Source organism: Myotis davidii, unplaced genomic scaffold, assembly GCF_000327345.1.
Source record: "Myotis davidii unplaced genomic scaffold, ASM32734v1 scaffold120, whole genome shotgun sequence".
NCBI lineage: Eukaryota > Metazoa > Chordata > Mammalia > Chiroptera > Vespertilionidae > Myotis > Myotis davidii.
This window is the reverse complement of record NW_006294778.1, coordinates 3,599,002-3,614,302: the sequence shown is the minus strand read 5'-3', so window position 1 is coordinate 3,614,302 and position 15,301 is coordinate 3,599,002. Positions and strand designations below refer to the sequence as shown.

Below are 15,301 nucleotides of genomic sequence, written 5' to 3'. Positions count from 1 at the left end.
TCAGAAGAAATGGAGGCAAGGGGATCCTTTTCTGCCTGGTTTTGTCCCCAGGGCCCAGCCTGGAGCCGGGGCAGGGAAGGTGAGCCGGGAGGAGGGTGGGCATGGCTCGCCCCTGGGAAGGCTGGCGGCCTGTCCCCCGCCATCCCCAGGTGCCTTTGTTTCCTGGAGCTGCAGGGCCTCCGATGGAGGGTTCAGCCAGCACAGGGAGTAGATTCATTCATGGGAACCGGCTCCCCTCCCCAGACCCTGACCCACTCGCTTTCTGGCCCTCTGTTCTCTGTGCTGTCTGAGAGAATGCCACTTAGTGTATGAGAAGAGATTCCCTCGCTCCATGGGGTCGTCATGTCTGCAAAGCTTCCTTTCTGGAAGGCCTGGCGTGGGGTGCTGGGGCCTCCGTGGGCCCTGCAGCTCATGTAGCTTCCCAGGTCGGCCTGGCTCCACCACTTTGGGCACAGCCGGTGCAGGGACAGCCATCGAGCCCCACCCACAGGTGCCCTGGGGTCACTGACGCTGCTTCTGCACCTCCTGTTCCCCCGCCCCACCCCCTGCTTCCCCGGCCTTCTCTGCCCCAGCTCCCGTCTCCCCTCTCCGGCCTCGCAGGAGCTGCCCTTTCCAGGGGAGATCGGTCCCCACCAAGGAAAGGCGTCGCCTGAGCTCCGATCCTACTCCAGCCCCCCACCCGCCTGTGAGATACTGAGCTCCAGGTGACTGAGCACCTACATCAGCATGTCAAACTCGAAGGCTCACACGGGCCACATAAACAAGGTTTAAGTTTATGTGGGCTGCAAAGAAACAAAAGCTTCAATTTTCATAGAAACGTAGGTTTATTTCGATAGTGACGTGCTGAATACAAAGGGCTGAAATAAATGACTCGTTAACATAAAATAATAGAACATTTTAATAAAAAGTAATCTGTTTTCTTGAACATTAACTTAGCAGACACTGATAACTGCACAAATTAATAAGCGTAACGCAAATAAACCTCTTTTTCTTGTTCTTTGAAAGCGAAATATTTCCTGTTGCGCACACCAAACAAGTCAGTCCAAGACTAATGATGTGGCCATCGGCTGCTAAACTGTTCGCTGCTAGTATTAGTGGAGAGAAATGTGCACCTGTGCGTAAGGCACGTAAGGGAAATGAATGCAACACGATTATAGTAATCAGTCATTAGCGAACGTTGTAGTTCGTTATTAATAATTATGTATAACAGGATATTGTAAAAATTAAGTTATGAAATTTTTATTAAAATGTTTCTTACATACCATTATATTGGGTGGGCCACATGCGGCCCGTGGGCCGCGAGTTTGACATGCTTGACTTACATGCTGAGTGAATACTATACCTCATCTGATCTTTTCGGCCACCTTTGAGGCAGGGGCTATTGTTTGCCCATTTTGCAGATCCGGAAATAGAGACTTGAGGAGGTTAAGAAAGCCCCAGGCTTCTGGGCTAGCCAGTGCAAGGTCTCAGTCCGACACCAGGTACGGCCAGTCCCTGAGTTAGCACCTGTCAGCTGCCACACAGACTGCATTGTAAAGTCTTCCTTTCCTCGTCTGTGACCTCTTAGAATGTATCTCCCCGAAGACAAACGTTACCTAGCTTTGCACTAGCCTCCTCTCACCATCACCCCAGTAAAGAAAAGGTTGGGGGCAGCTGCCAGGTTGAGGTGACCTCCCAAGGGATGGAGCATAAGACCAGGAGGTCAGCGACCCGCTGGCCAGTGGGAGAGGGCTGACAAATCCAGATCCCACCGAGGGGCCAGGTGGGGCCTGCAGGCAGCAGGATGGGTCGGCTGGGGGCCAGAGACGTGTGCCTGCCTGGCAGAGGCCAGATGTCAGCCCTTCCACAGCGCTCAGAGCCTGGGCGTGTGGACACATGTGGGCCTGGGCTTTCTCTCCCGCTCCGCCCTATACTCAGCACTATTTGGCCTCCACCCTGGAAAGACAAGGGGAAGTGAAAGGACAAGTGACATCAGCCACTCTCCCTCCTTGTTGGTACGGAGGCTTAGTTAAGGAAGGTGAATGCAAGGGACTTCTTGATCATTTCATAACCCCCTTGGCCTGAATGCAAGATGAGTGATGCCTTTGGTGCCATCCTCTGCACACCCCCAGTGCATTGAACAGAAAGAAAGCTGTTTTCAGCATCACATAGAACCTTAAAAGTCAGTGCTGTCTTATACGCCCATTTTACAGATGAGAATACTGAGACCCGTGTTAAGTAACTAACCCAAGGTCCACCTCCGGTAGGTGGTGGAGCCAGATTTTAAGTCCCGGCTGCCTGGCTGCAGAGCCTGTGTCATACGCCACTCTGCTGCTTGATGGAAACAGATACAAGTAAAGAAGATCTCTTTTTTTTTCAGGGGAAAGAATCTTTAACTTTGATTATTAATTGCCTGTGCATGAAGAGCAGCTGCAGGCCAGGGGATATGCTTAATTCTTTGCAGACCTTATTCTTTTAAACCTCATGACAGCCTGTGACGTGTGTGCTACTATCAACCCTCACCTTACAGACGAGGAAACTGAGGCTGGGAGGGTGGAAATGGGTGAGTGCCCCTGGGTCATGTGGCTAGTCAGGGGTGTTGTCAGGAGTCACGTCCAGATGTGTGCCTGATTCCAGCATCTGACCTCCGACCCCTGTGAGGTCAACTCAGCAGAATCCCCGGCTTCCTAGGCAGGGTGAGAAACCAAATGCTTTCCGTGTTTGCTCAGTGTCTATTTAATGGGTTCAGGGAGGCACTCATTCTCTATAAAAATTCTATCCTGGCTCTGGCTGGATGGCTCTGAGCATCATCCTGCACACCAAAAGGTTACAGTTCGATTCCTGGTCAGGGCACATATCTAGGTTTCAGGTTCAAACCTCAGTCGGGGCATGTATGTGAGGCAACAGATCGATGTTTCCCTCTCACATATCTCTCCCCTCTCTCTATCTCTCTCTCTCCCCCCCATCTCTCCCCATCCTCCCTCTCTCTCCCTCTCTCTCTAAAATCAATAAATATATCCTCTGGTGAAGATAAAAAAAATATTCTATCCTAAAATTAATTCTTCCTTCCACTGGCCCAAACAAGGTCACTATTCTTTTTTAAAAACAAAGTTGGTGTTAGAATTTCCACTGACTATGACCCCATCTGTGTCACCAAAACACTGCCCTTAGGTTGGTAGAAGGTAGCAAGGACGTCTTCTATAGCGCACAGAGGTGGTTTAGCACCACGTGGATGGCACTTGGGCACCACCCCTCATGCTGTCCCCGAATTCATCTCTACGCCATCAACAAGGGCTGCTGGGTGGATGAAACGAGAAGATTCCACTCTTCACAATAGATGTTTCTCTCTATGTACAGCAGCCACACCCACAAGGGAAGACGGGGTCCGGGCCTAGGGCTGCCCCCCTGGGATTGGGCGATGCGTTCCCGTCTCTGGGCCTCAGTTTTGCCATCTACACATCAGAACATGAGGTCAGATGATCGCAAAGGTGTTTTCCAACTCAAAGCTCGGTGTTCCAAAGACTCTAGGGGAGTGAATCACTCGAAAGCTCTGGGACAAGGATGTTTGCACTCCGATGATCTTAACTTGAGGGCGTCTTATTCATGTCTGGGCCCCAGGGCGAAGCCCAGGACATCACGTATGGTGTGTTATGTGTATTTGTATGCCCCAGACGTGACCTGAGAGGCAGCCCAGGATAAAAAAAAAAAAAATCCTGTACATTTCTCAGTACACAGCAGGTGAATTCAGATGTGTTTGCTCCTAAAGTGCTCGACGGTGGCCTTCCGTGAAGCTCCCAAGTGGACCATCCTTGGGAGAGGGAGAGGCAGTGAACTGACTGAGACAAAAAATCTTCGTGCTGGAAAGACACTAATGTGTGGGCACAAGGCTGTTCACCCTTTTCTAAGCACTGCAAGTGCTGGGCACTGAATGCCTGGCACCTGGATGGAGAGATGCCCAGGCCCTGTCCTGAGGCCCTGGAAGAGGGAAATGAGATAAACTCCCTTCATTCTCGGTGATGTAACTCTGAGCCGGGTGGACCAGCTTCAGACAAAGGGGTCAAGGGGGTGGAAATGGCTCCGTGGGGGCCCAGGTGTGTTGGGGATGGGTGTGGGGAGGGAGGGAGAGGAGGCAGTGCCTCCAGGGCTGGGGTGGGAGGAGAGTTTGGGGCCCCATCTGCAGAGCTGGCTCAGCCTCTCCTCTTTATGAAAGAAACAAAACATGCACCATGAAAGCCCAAGAGAGTGGCTCGCGGGCACCTTTGGGACAATAGGGAAAGGGGATACGGTTGAAACGTGCTACCTGATTAAGAAGTAAGGTGACCTTTTTGGATCTCTCCATCCAGAGTTCACTTTGACATTCCAACGCACGCTGTAGAGCCTGCTGGTACATATGAATAGCTAATCTCTGCCTACCGAGAAAATTGCTCTGCAGAGCACCAATGTGCTTAGCAGCTGCCAATCCACGTTGCCTCCGATTGCCTCTGTCTTCTGTGTCAGCGAGATATTGAATGGCCGCGAGCCAGACATTTCACACAGATGACAAATGTGTTGGACGTTCACTGCAGGCCCGCTCGCGTAAAAGCAAATGCTGCCTCAGCAATTCTCAGTGGGACGCAGGGCCAGCGGCCTTGCAGGTTCCCTCCTCCGGGGCCGTGGTCAGGAGCAGGTACCTAGGACACCCAGACCCACTGAGTCACAACTTCTCAGGAGTCCCCATTGTACCAAACACCTGCGGTCATTCTCAGCGACCCTGAACATGGAGAATTGCCATGAGGCAGAGGAAGGCGGGGCAATATGCCTGCTATGCTGCCGGCCACGTAGGAAGCAACCCTCTAATACGTACAGTGACCGAGAGAAGGACTGTTGACCGCGTGCCCTCTGTGCGTCAGGCTAGTGCTTTCCTGGTGGGCTCTCGCGGAACTAAAGCAACCCAGAGAAGTAGACTCTCTAATTGTCCCCATTTTACAGATGGGAAAGCAAGCCTGGAAAGGTCAAGGGATTTGGACAGAATATGAATAGTAGGACATTCTGGTGAGTCTGGGAAGAGAAGCAGGAAGGGCCAACAGAGCCTGTTGGTCCAAGGAGGGAGAGAGCAGATGGAGAAGCTGGGGGTGTCACAGCGCCCTGCCCCTAAACTGCACTGCCCTTGGGGAGGTGCCTGGGTTGGGGCGCCCTCAGCAGTTTGAGGCTGCGCAGTGGAACCCTCCTCCCTCTCTCCTGCCAGCATTCAGCTCAGTCAGCAGGTGCACGCTCTGCCCGCCCTCTGACTTCTGCTTTCCCAGGAAACCCAGCCTCCCCAGCAGTGTGGGAGCCGCATCCCTTCCCCACCATTGTCCCTGTTCCGGGCCACCATTCATCGGAGGCCAGTTCAGCTTGGCAGCCACCCCATCCCTGTTCCTGTGCCCCTCCCGCACCCTCCCGGGCGTCCGGAAGCCCAAACAGCTGATCTGAGATGGAAAGGAGGCCTTAGAGCCACACCTGGCCGGGCTGGAGGGGAGCCCTGGCAGCTTGCACCCCACGCCAAAACCCCAGGGCAGCCCTTGGTGCCGTACCCCCTCTCACGGTTTCCCTCCTCCTGTTTCCTGGCCTCGCCAGATGGGTGGAAAGTACCAGTTTCCCCCTTCAGCAAAGGCTGTTGCAGTCACCCGAGCCCGTTTCCACCCGACGCCCAGAGCCCAGCTGCCTCTCTCTTGGCTCCGGCCGCTGGGCCGATGCTGAGCTCTTGCTCGGCTGCAGGATCTGTGCCAGAAACCCTCCGTGGAACGTGGGGTGGGGCTGCCGGGGCAGGAAGCCTGCGGGGCCTCATCAGGCATTTGGTAGCCTTAAAAGTCCCCGCCGTCCCCCAGTCATTCATTCGGGCATGCATTCATTCATTCCACGGAGTTTTAAGGCAGCGGTCGCCACACAGTGGTCCATGGATCACTGGCGGTCCGTGAGGTCTGAAAGGGTGGCGACTGCTGCTTTAAGGGCCTGGTATGTGCCGACACTGGGGATACAGAGTGAACCAAAAACTGAAGCCACCTGCCCTTCCAGAGTTTGCATTCTAGACGGGAGAGACACAGAGAAGAGTGTAAATTGCGATGAGTATTACAGAGGCAGGTGAGGCGGGCGGCCGGAGGGGCTGAGAGCTGAGCTTCCACTGGTTTCTCTCAGTACCTGCTGCTTCTGGTTGCACTCTGGAGCTCCTGCAGTCTGCCCATTCCATCCGGTTCCCTGTCCCGCACTGCTCCCCTGAGCGAGGCAGCTGGGCCAGAGACTCCGCGAGGGCCCCTCCTCCCTGGCCCCATCCTCAGATGCCTGGGTGAGGGCACCAACTGGTGGCCTGCAGGCAAACCCAGCCCCAACAAGTACGGTTTGGCCCACAGCATTTAAGAAAAAAAATTATTTCAATTGTAGCTAACATTAAAGCATGTAGGGATGACACATACATACAGTCTGGTTTTCTGGCTTCCCTCCAGACACTGAAAGATCTTCAAAGACAGGGTCCTCATTCCCTCATGGGTAAGGCTGAAGTGGCGTCCCCCTACCTCCCAGTGGCCCAGGGACGCCCTGCCCACTCTGGAGGGCAGATGAGTCTGTGACCCTAACCAAGGTCACCGGATTCAAACCCTGCACACAAAAGAAGTACCTTACCCACAAGCCTAAAAGGACCCTCTACAGCAGCAGTTCTCAACCTGTGGGTCGCGACCCCTTTGGGGGTCGAACGACCCTTTCACAGGGGTCGCCTAAGACCATCCTGCATATCAGATATTTACATGACGATTCATAACAGTAGCAACATGACAGTTATGAAGTAGCAACGAAAATAATTTTATGGTTGGGTCACAACATGAGGAACTGTATTTAAAGGGCCAGGAGGTTGAGAACCACTGCTCTGACAGTAAACCGTCCATGTGTGGGCCTCGATTTCACCGACTTCAGATTTAACAGACAATATTTCCGGTCCCTATGTCATACGCAGAAATTAACACCTTGTTAATTTTAAAATGCTTTTAACCAAGATTTGCTTGAATTAACAGGTTATTTTTGTTGTTATTAATTCAGTGTTGTTTTTAACACATTTTAGCAAATAGGCCATATGTTGGAAAAAACACTAGTAGTTTCGCCGACATAAATAAATGTTACATATCTACAACTAAAGTCTACGTATTTAAATCCAAGAGGCGCCAATGTTCAGGGATGACTAGCCCATAACCACACTGCACTGCAAGCGGTAATCGGTTCTGTTGTCTCCTGACCTGACTTTCTGCAGCTGATGTTCCCACGGGCGCTAGGCCACGCCCCCTAAGCCACGCCCCCGCCGTGTGCATTTGTTTACTCATGGCGCCTGGTGAATGCGTATTTACTAGGCCTATTCAGTATAAATATAAAATTACTGTGACACGTATAGGAAACTTTTCTGTGAAATTAAACGTTTCATACATACTTAACTTTAATTACTCAAATGTGTCTGCATGAGTAAAAACAAGTAAATTAACTAATTTGTCAATTTTTCAACAGACACATTCGGAAAACCTACTTATGTAACGGACTTTTGGCTTTCACAGACGCCCCCTCGCCTGAATTAGTCCCTTACGGCAAGGTTTCCCTGGACGCGCTTGTTTCTGCCCACGGAGCTCAGAGCCGTGGCTCACCTTGTCAGCTGAGTCTGGTCAGTGCCCAGCCCTGGGTCACCCCACAAGACGTCTCCTGCACCCCTGCCTCATGTCCTAGGGCTTTCCAGCCATTGCACCTTTTTCTTCCATTTGCTTTGGAAAGAGATTCCATCCTTGCAATCAAACAGGTGTTTCCCTTTGTGATGGGTTCAAATCCTAAAAAGCCAATTTCTCTGGCAATGTTCATGGCAGTTAACCTGGAATTACCTCTTTCCTGAACGCTTTATGTTCTGCAGCAGGTTCAGACCAGATTGGTTCTTTAAAGACCCAATATCTTTCTCCTTTCTTTTCTAAACATGGAAGCTTAAGCATTCTAGGATTCCCAGTGGTTCCCTATGACACACCAAAGACATCTGAGACCTGTGACCCTCTAGATCAGTGGCTCTCAACCTTCCTAATGCCGCGACCCTTTAATACAGTTCTTCATGTTGTGGTGACCCCCAACCATAAAATTATTTTCGTTGCTACTTCATAACCGTAATTTTGCTACTGTTATGAATCGTCATGTAAATATCTGATATGCAGGATGTATTTTCATTGTTACAAATTGAACATAATTAAAGCATAGTGATTAATCACAAAAACAATATGTAATTATGTGTTTTCCAATGGTCTTAGGTGACCCCTGTGAAAGGGTCGTTCGACCCCCAAAGGGGTTGCGCCGCACAGGTTGAGAATCGCTGCTCTAGACCTTTGACCTCTGGCCCTACTGAGTGGAAAGCCCGTTTCCATTAGATCCTCGCCCAAGGTCACATGCAGGTCCCTGCTCGCACCCAGTCTGTCCTCCCCCAAAGGGGTCGCGCCGCACAGGTTGAGAACCGCTGCTCTAGACCTTTGACCTCTGGCCCTATTGAGAGGAAAGCCCGTTTCCATTAGATCTGAGGACCAGGAAGGTCCTCGCCCAAGGTCACATACAGGTCCCTGTTCGCACCCAGTTTGTGCTTTAGGTTGTAGCTTGTGGCATTGAAGCCGCTCCAGCAGGGGTCCCCGCCTGGGCAGCTGTAGCATCCCCAGAGCTGAGCACACCCAGAGCAGGTACACCAGATCTCTGAGGTGGGCCCCAGGCCTCACAGGAGTTTCAAGCTCCGCTGTGGTCCCAGTGAGCGGCCAGGGTCGAGACTCACAATTTCAGGGCTGCCCTGGGGCTGGTGACCCCCAGGTGGGTCTTCGGACTGTGGGAGGCTGCACAGTGCGTGGTCTCAAAGCGCAGGCTGCCTGGATTTGAACCCCAGCCCCAGTGTCTAGTGCCTGATCATCAGCCAATTACTTATTCTCCCTGCCCCTCAGTTTCCCATCCATACATTGGGAACACTAATCTTATTTAGAACGCTAACGATTAACAGGGGCTGGAACATAGTAAGTAAATGGTAGCTAGTATGCTTAGCTATGCTGTGTACCTCTTTTTTGCTGTGGGTGTGGTTTCACCAGTGATTCCTCACGAGTTGCCCTTTTCATGAGAGTTTAGGAATTTCTGTACCTGAAAGAAACGATAGAATCACAGCAAGTCAGGCGGTCAGGGTCTCCTCTGCCCCTCCCCCATCCTAAACGCCACAGGATGATGGATGATCGAGCAATGAGGGGCGTGTGGGGTCAGGGAGTTTGTATTAGGATTTTCAAGTGGAGAAACCGAGGCTGGGCCCAAGCTAACGGTTGTTAATGGCAGATTTGGCCAAGCCCCCCTCACCTGATGCCTCCAAATTTACCTTTCTCTCTGGGATGCCACTGTTCTCCGGGAGGCTGCTCCTCCCTCCAGTGAGAGAAATGTAAACACCACAGAAGATGTTTTAATTGAAGGGCAACCAGCTTCTCTTCCTTTTAAGATGAAACGCCAGAAAGTTTGAAAGACTTTTTCAAACAGCCCCTAAATGTGGTACCTACACTGATTATAGCTGCCTTTTTTTAAATGCCCAAATTAAAAATAGGCATCCAAACGAGAAGGCAGGACCCAGCCGGGAGCCTGCAGCCGTGTCCACGGTTTCCTAGAACCAGCCCTCGCTCTGGCCTAATTTATACTTTCGGGAGATGAAAGGGAGGCGGGGGGGATCGGGGCTGGAACTGAAGGCAGATCTGGGACGCTCTTGGCATGGATGACGAACCCGGGTTCCGTGTTCTATAATTGGGAAAAGCTACGAATGGGTGAGGGATGTCACATCACAGTCCTTTCCTCACAGTGCGACCCCGTGATTCTCAACGTGGGGTCCTGGGCCAGCAGCATCCGCCTCCCCTGGTGGGATGGGCTCCCCACAACTCCAGATTCACATGTTGAAGTCCCATCCCCCAGGCTCTTCTAATGTAACAGGATTTGGAGACAGGGCCTTTAAAGGGGTGATTAAGTTGAGTCCATTTAGGGCGGACCCTAATCCAGTAGGACTGGTGTCCTTGTAAGAAGAGGAAGGGACAGCCAGGTGACGAGCAACAAGAAAGCGGACATATGCAAGGCAAGGAGAGAGGCCACCCCTGCCCGCACCTCCATGACTGTGAGAAATAAGTTCCTGCTGTGCCGTCCACCCAGTGTGTGTGTGGTACTCTGTAATGGGAGCCCGAGCAAACTAGCACCCTCAGGAACTTGCTAGAAATGTTGATTCTCAGGCCTATCCCTGACTTACCAGATCAGAAACTGCATGTTCACAAGCCCTGCAGGTGATGTCCACGTGTGTTGGTGGTTGAGAACCACTAACATGAAGTATTAATACTTGGCGGTAGCCAGCCCCCCAAAAATGACATGTGGTTGGAAACATGGTCTGGTGTGTTAAATATAAACCTTCTTTTAGCAGGCTCTGGAGAAGTTCCAGTGGGTTCTTTAATGAGATGGCGTATGTGAAAGTGTTCTGTAAATGCTGGAACATTCTGTGGACTTTAGGTGGCAGTGAATAGTAACATTGGTATTCAGTCAGCTGGGGCAAGCAACACTCTGAATACTCCAAAGTGAGAAAATGGAATCCAAGCACCTCCTGCGCTGAACTTTCTGAGTCGCTTAAAATGTCCATTTTCTGCCCCAAGCATTTGGAATGCTGCTCCTTTCTGAGCACAAAAACAAGATTTAATCACATTTCCCTTTTTGCCCTTGCCACTAGGAAGCCCACAATCGAGTGAGGTCTTTAATCACAGCCTGTGTAGTTAGTATATTTGGTTTTTTATTCTATTTCAGTTTTATTCTGCATCTATGTCCTTCATGGTGGCTTCAAATAGCTTTAGGAAGAAAAAAAAAGGGAAGGAAAGGGAGTGAAAGAGGAAAGAGATTCCTCTCACAGCCCAGAGAGTTACCAGATCAACAAACCTCTGCTGAGTGGAATTGATAAAACATGGCTGGGAAAGACAGGTGTTCTCTTTCAGTGACAAGGGAGCAAACTGCTCATCAGCGAGTCCTCTTCATGCCCCGTCTTCTTGTTGCCCCACCCCTGTGGGTGCTACTCAGGGAACTTGTCCATTGCTGGAGTTATTCCTGTTACTGGAGCTCCTGTGAGCCCTGCTTGGGACCAGTGAGGAAGTGACAGGGTCAGATTTGCACGTTTTTAAGGTTAGAAATCGCTGTTTGCCTGTGGTTTTCAACCCGTGTGCCGTAATAATTTTTACAACAGGCAACACAACAATAGCCATCTAGTGTGGATGAATCAAAATTATACCTATTTTTTGGTCAGGTCAGCAAAAAATCTATTTCCTAGTGTGCCTCGGAATGTTAGTAATCAGTTTATGTGTGCAACGAATGAAAAAAGGTTGGAAATCGCTGTTGGGGTAATTAGAAATGGGCAGAGACAGAAAGTAGATACGTGATGAATCTGTAGCGAGTAAAGATCTTGTGGTGTTACAGGGGGCTGGGTTTTACAGTAACTAGAAATGAGACGTGGTGGGAAAATTGAGTCCTCGTGTGCACAGGGGACTGGATATCAGCTGGCCGGGAGCCTCCCCAGCAGACAGTGAGCGCTGGACACATTTCCGACAGGACTTCGGTTCCAGTAAAACTATCGTCCGTCAGTTAATATTGTCCATGTCAGTGTTCACATTTGTTTGGGTCACATATACCTACTTTTATATTTGTGCAGATTTTAAGTAACATTGTATTTTTAATAAGTTTAAACCAACACCCATCTGTATTTATTTTAAAATAAGTAGTTCTAAAAAATAGTTTGTCTGCCCTAACCAGTTTGGCTCAGTGGATAGAGCGTTTACCTGCAGACTCAAAGGTCCCAGGTTCAATTCCGGTCAAGGGCATGTACCTTGGTTGCGGGCACATCTCCAGTAGGGAGTGTACAGGAGACAGCTGATCAATGTTTCTCTCTTATCGATGTTTCTAATTATCCCTCTCCCTTCCTCTCTGTAAAAATTCAATAAAATATATATTTTTAAAAAACAGTTTGTCTAACAATTCAACACTGGAGGCCCAGGTGGACTTCCTCCCCCTGGAAGGGGCCCGGCTGTGTCTCTCGATTGAGAAGGCGCTGGTTCCCTTGACTCTGGCCTCCGAGTCCTCAGGGACTCGCTGCTACAGGTGTGCCATTCGCCACGCCAGCTGGCGCGGAGAAGAAGGAAATGGGAGAGAAAGAAACCTCAGATACCACATGGCAAAGCCCCACTGAGTTATTTTCTGTCTCTACAATTGGACGTAAAGCGATACGCTACTATCGTTTCTATTTTTCACGGCTTTGTGGTCCTGAATGCAGTATTAACTGACATGCTCCCTCCCTGGGGACGCAGAAGGCACCGAGAATTGTCTCCATCTGAAAAGAGCTGGGAAAAGGGCGGTGGAGGTGGGAGGGGTGCTGAGTCCACGTTTCTCTGCTCTTTTAATAATTTATTGCCTTCAAAACTCTCCATAGCGATTCAAATGGGCAAAATTGATGGCCCCTTTTCCTTCCTGGTCCTTCTATTTTCTTTTAGGACAATCTGTTGTTTTGTTTTTAATGGCATGAACGTTCTTCTTAAGGTGAGGGATAGATCCGCTAAGAAGTCAGGGTATGCAAAGGTCATCGTTTTCCTGTTCAAAATAAATAGTGAAGTCCATGACCTAGGGCTGGCCTGCAACAATAGGGTGTTGGAGGCCAAGATGCGGGCGCGCCAAAGTGGTCTGGTCTCCTGTCTCTTATTCTAGGTCAGTGGTTCTCAACCTTCCTAATGCCACGACCCTTTAATACAGTTCCTCATGTTGTGGTGACCCCCAATTTCATTGTTACAAATTGAGCATAATTAAAGCATAGTGATTAATCACAAAAACAATATGTAATTATATATGTGTTTTCCGATGGACTTAGGCGAGCCCTGTGAAAGGGTCGTTCGACCCCCAAAGGGGTCGCGACCCACAGGTTGAGAACCGCTATTCTAGGTGGTTCATGAGAACTGGTTCCGCCTGGAAGTGAATGGCCTTTTGGGGAGAAACTTTTGCTCCTAGAATGTAGAGGAGCACACACATCTTCCCTGAGGCCCGGATGCAGGCTGCCAGCTCTGGCCTGGTGCCTCCTAGCCTGTGAGCCCTTTAGGAAAAGGCCGTATCTCCCAGCGGAGCAGAATAGAGTGAGTGCCTTGTACACTGTTAGATCTGCGCACATCTGACTGGATAGATGAATATGGCATAAACGATGAGCTCAAAGGCAACACGTGCAAATACCCAAATGTTCTGGTTGCAAATAATATCATCCAGACTCCAGCTGCCTCACACAGCAAAGCAAATGCATTAACTAATGTAACAAAAGCCCAGCAGTCCGGGGGTCTGGTTTCAGCCACGTACAGACCTAGGTATTCAGATGATGTCACCCCCATACATCCCTGTGTCTTTCTGCTCTGCACCCTTCCTTCCCAGCCCAGCCCCTCCCTGTCCCCACACTCCAGGGGCCATCCACACAGCTCGGCAGCTTGAGAGAAAAGGGAACTGAGAATGGAGAACAGGTTCCCCGAGGAAAGTCGAGGCCCCGGTGCCAGAGGAAGCAACAAGCAACAGATGTCCACAGTGACGGGCTTGGAGGAACAGGCCCCCCCGCCCTTGCATCAAAATAGAGCAATCAAATGTCAGCCCTCCGTGCTTGCTTGCTTTCAAGAAGATGGGGTGCTGGACATCGGAGTGGAGTCGAAAGTGGGTGGCTTTGTTTGCCAGGCAGACCTGAGTTGAATACTGACTGTGTGTTGCTCACTGTGTGATCTCAAGCTAGTAACTTAACCTCTCTGAGCCTCCTTTCCAGTTTCTTCCCAGCGAGACTGGAAACTCAAAGGGGCAGTTACCTCATTGTACTGTTTTATTACTGCATCTGCAGTGCCTGGCAGCATGATGCCTGGCATAATGGCAGGTACTTGGTGCTACTAAATAAATCAACAACGGTTCAAATTTGTTGTACAGTGAAAAGAAAAACTGTATAGCCCTAGCCGGTTTGGTTCAGTGGATAGAGTGTCAGCCTGCGGACTGAAGGGTCCAGGTTTGATTCCAGTCAAGGGCACATGCCTGGGTTTCGAGCTCCATCCCCAGTAGGGGGCGTACAGGAGGCAGCTGATCCATGATTCTCTCATTTTGGATCTCTCTCTCTCTCTCTTTCTCTCTCTCTCTCCCCCCCCCCTTCCTCTCTCTGAACTCAATAAAAATATATTTAAAAAAGAAAAACTGTATTTATGTAGCTGTAGCAAAATGCTGGGCACGTAGAGGGCGATGCATACGTTATAGAGTTGCTCATTATATTATTCCACAAAGGAAGGATGGTGGAACCAAGAGCAAGAATAAGGGATGGAAATGTAGGCCACTTAGTGGTCCGCTAGCTGTCTCAGTGGCCTGCTCCGGCCGTCACGGCGATGCCTGTGGCCAAGTGCAAACCTCCCGCCCGAGTACTGAATTCTCCTCCCTCTTGTGTCCCCTCCGCAGCTCGAGCTGTCCAACACCGCCGTCCTGCACCAGATGCGCCGGGACCAGGTCACCGACACCTGCCGGGCCAATAGCGCCGTGAGCCGCAAGCGGCGGGTGCTGACGCCCAACGACCTGAAGCACCTGGTGGTGGACGAGGACCACGAGCTCATCTACTGCTACGTGCCCAAGGTGGCCTGCACCAACTGGAAGCGCCTCATGATGGTCCTGACCGGGCGGGGCAAGTACAGCGACCCCATGGAGATCCCGGCCAACGAGGCGCACGTCTCGGCCAACCTGAAGACCCTCAACCAGTACAGCATCCCCGAGATCAACCACCGCTTGAAGAGCTACATGAAGTTCCTGTTCGTCCGCGAGCCCTTCGAGCGGCTGGTGTCGGCCTACCGCAACAAGTTCACGCAGAAGTACAACACGTCCTTCCACAAGCGCTACGGCACCAAGATCATCAAGCGGCAGCGCAAGAACGCCACGCAGGAGGCCCTGCGCAAGGGCGACGACGTCAAGTTCGAGGAGTTCGTGGCCTATCTCATCGACCCGCACACCCAGCGCGAGGAGCCCTTCAACGAGCACTGGCAGACCGTCTACTCCCTCTGCCACCCGTGCCACATCCACTACGACCTCGTGGGCAAGTACGAGACGCTGGAGGAGGATTCCAATTACGTCCTGCAGCTGGCGGGGGTGGGCAGCTACCTGAAGTTCCCCACCTACGCCAAGTCCACAAGAACTACTGACGAAATGACCACGGAGTTCTTCCAGAACATCAGCTCGGAGCACCAAACGCAGCTGTACGAAGTCTACAAACTCGATTTTTTAATGTTCAATTACTCAGTGC

General features: G+C 50.9%; 1 protein-coding gene across 1 annotated transcript in view; it reads left to right on the top strand.

Annotated features, from left to right (window-relative positions):
• The window catches only part of CHST11 (carbohydrate (chondroitin 4) sulfotransferase 11), a 234,912-nt gene that overhangs the window by 216,977 nt on the left and 2,634 nt on the right, over window positions 1-15,301 (top strand). The window contains exon 3 of the mRNA XM_006769393.1: window positions 14,470-15,297. Coding sequence (XP_006769456.1) covers window positions 14,470-15,297 — 828 coding nt within the window. The remainder of the gene's footprint in view (window positions 1-14,469; window positions 15,298-15,301) is intronic.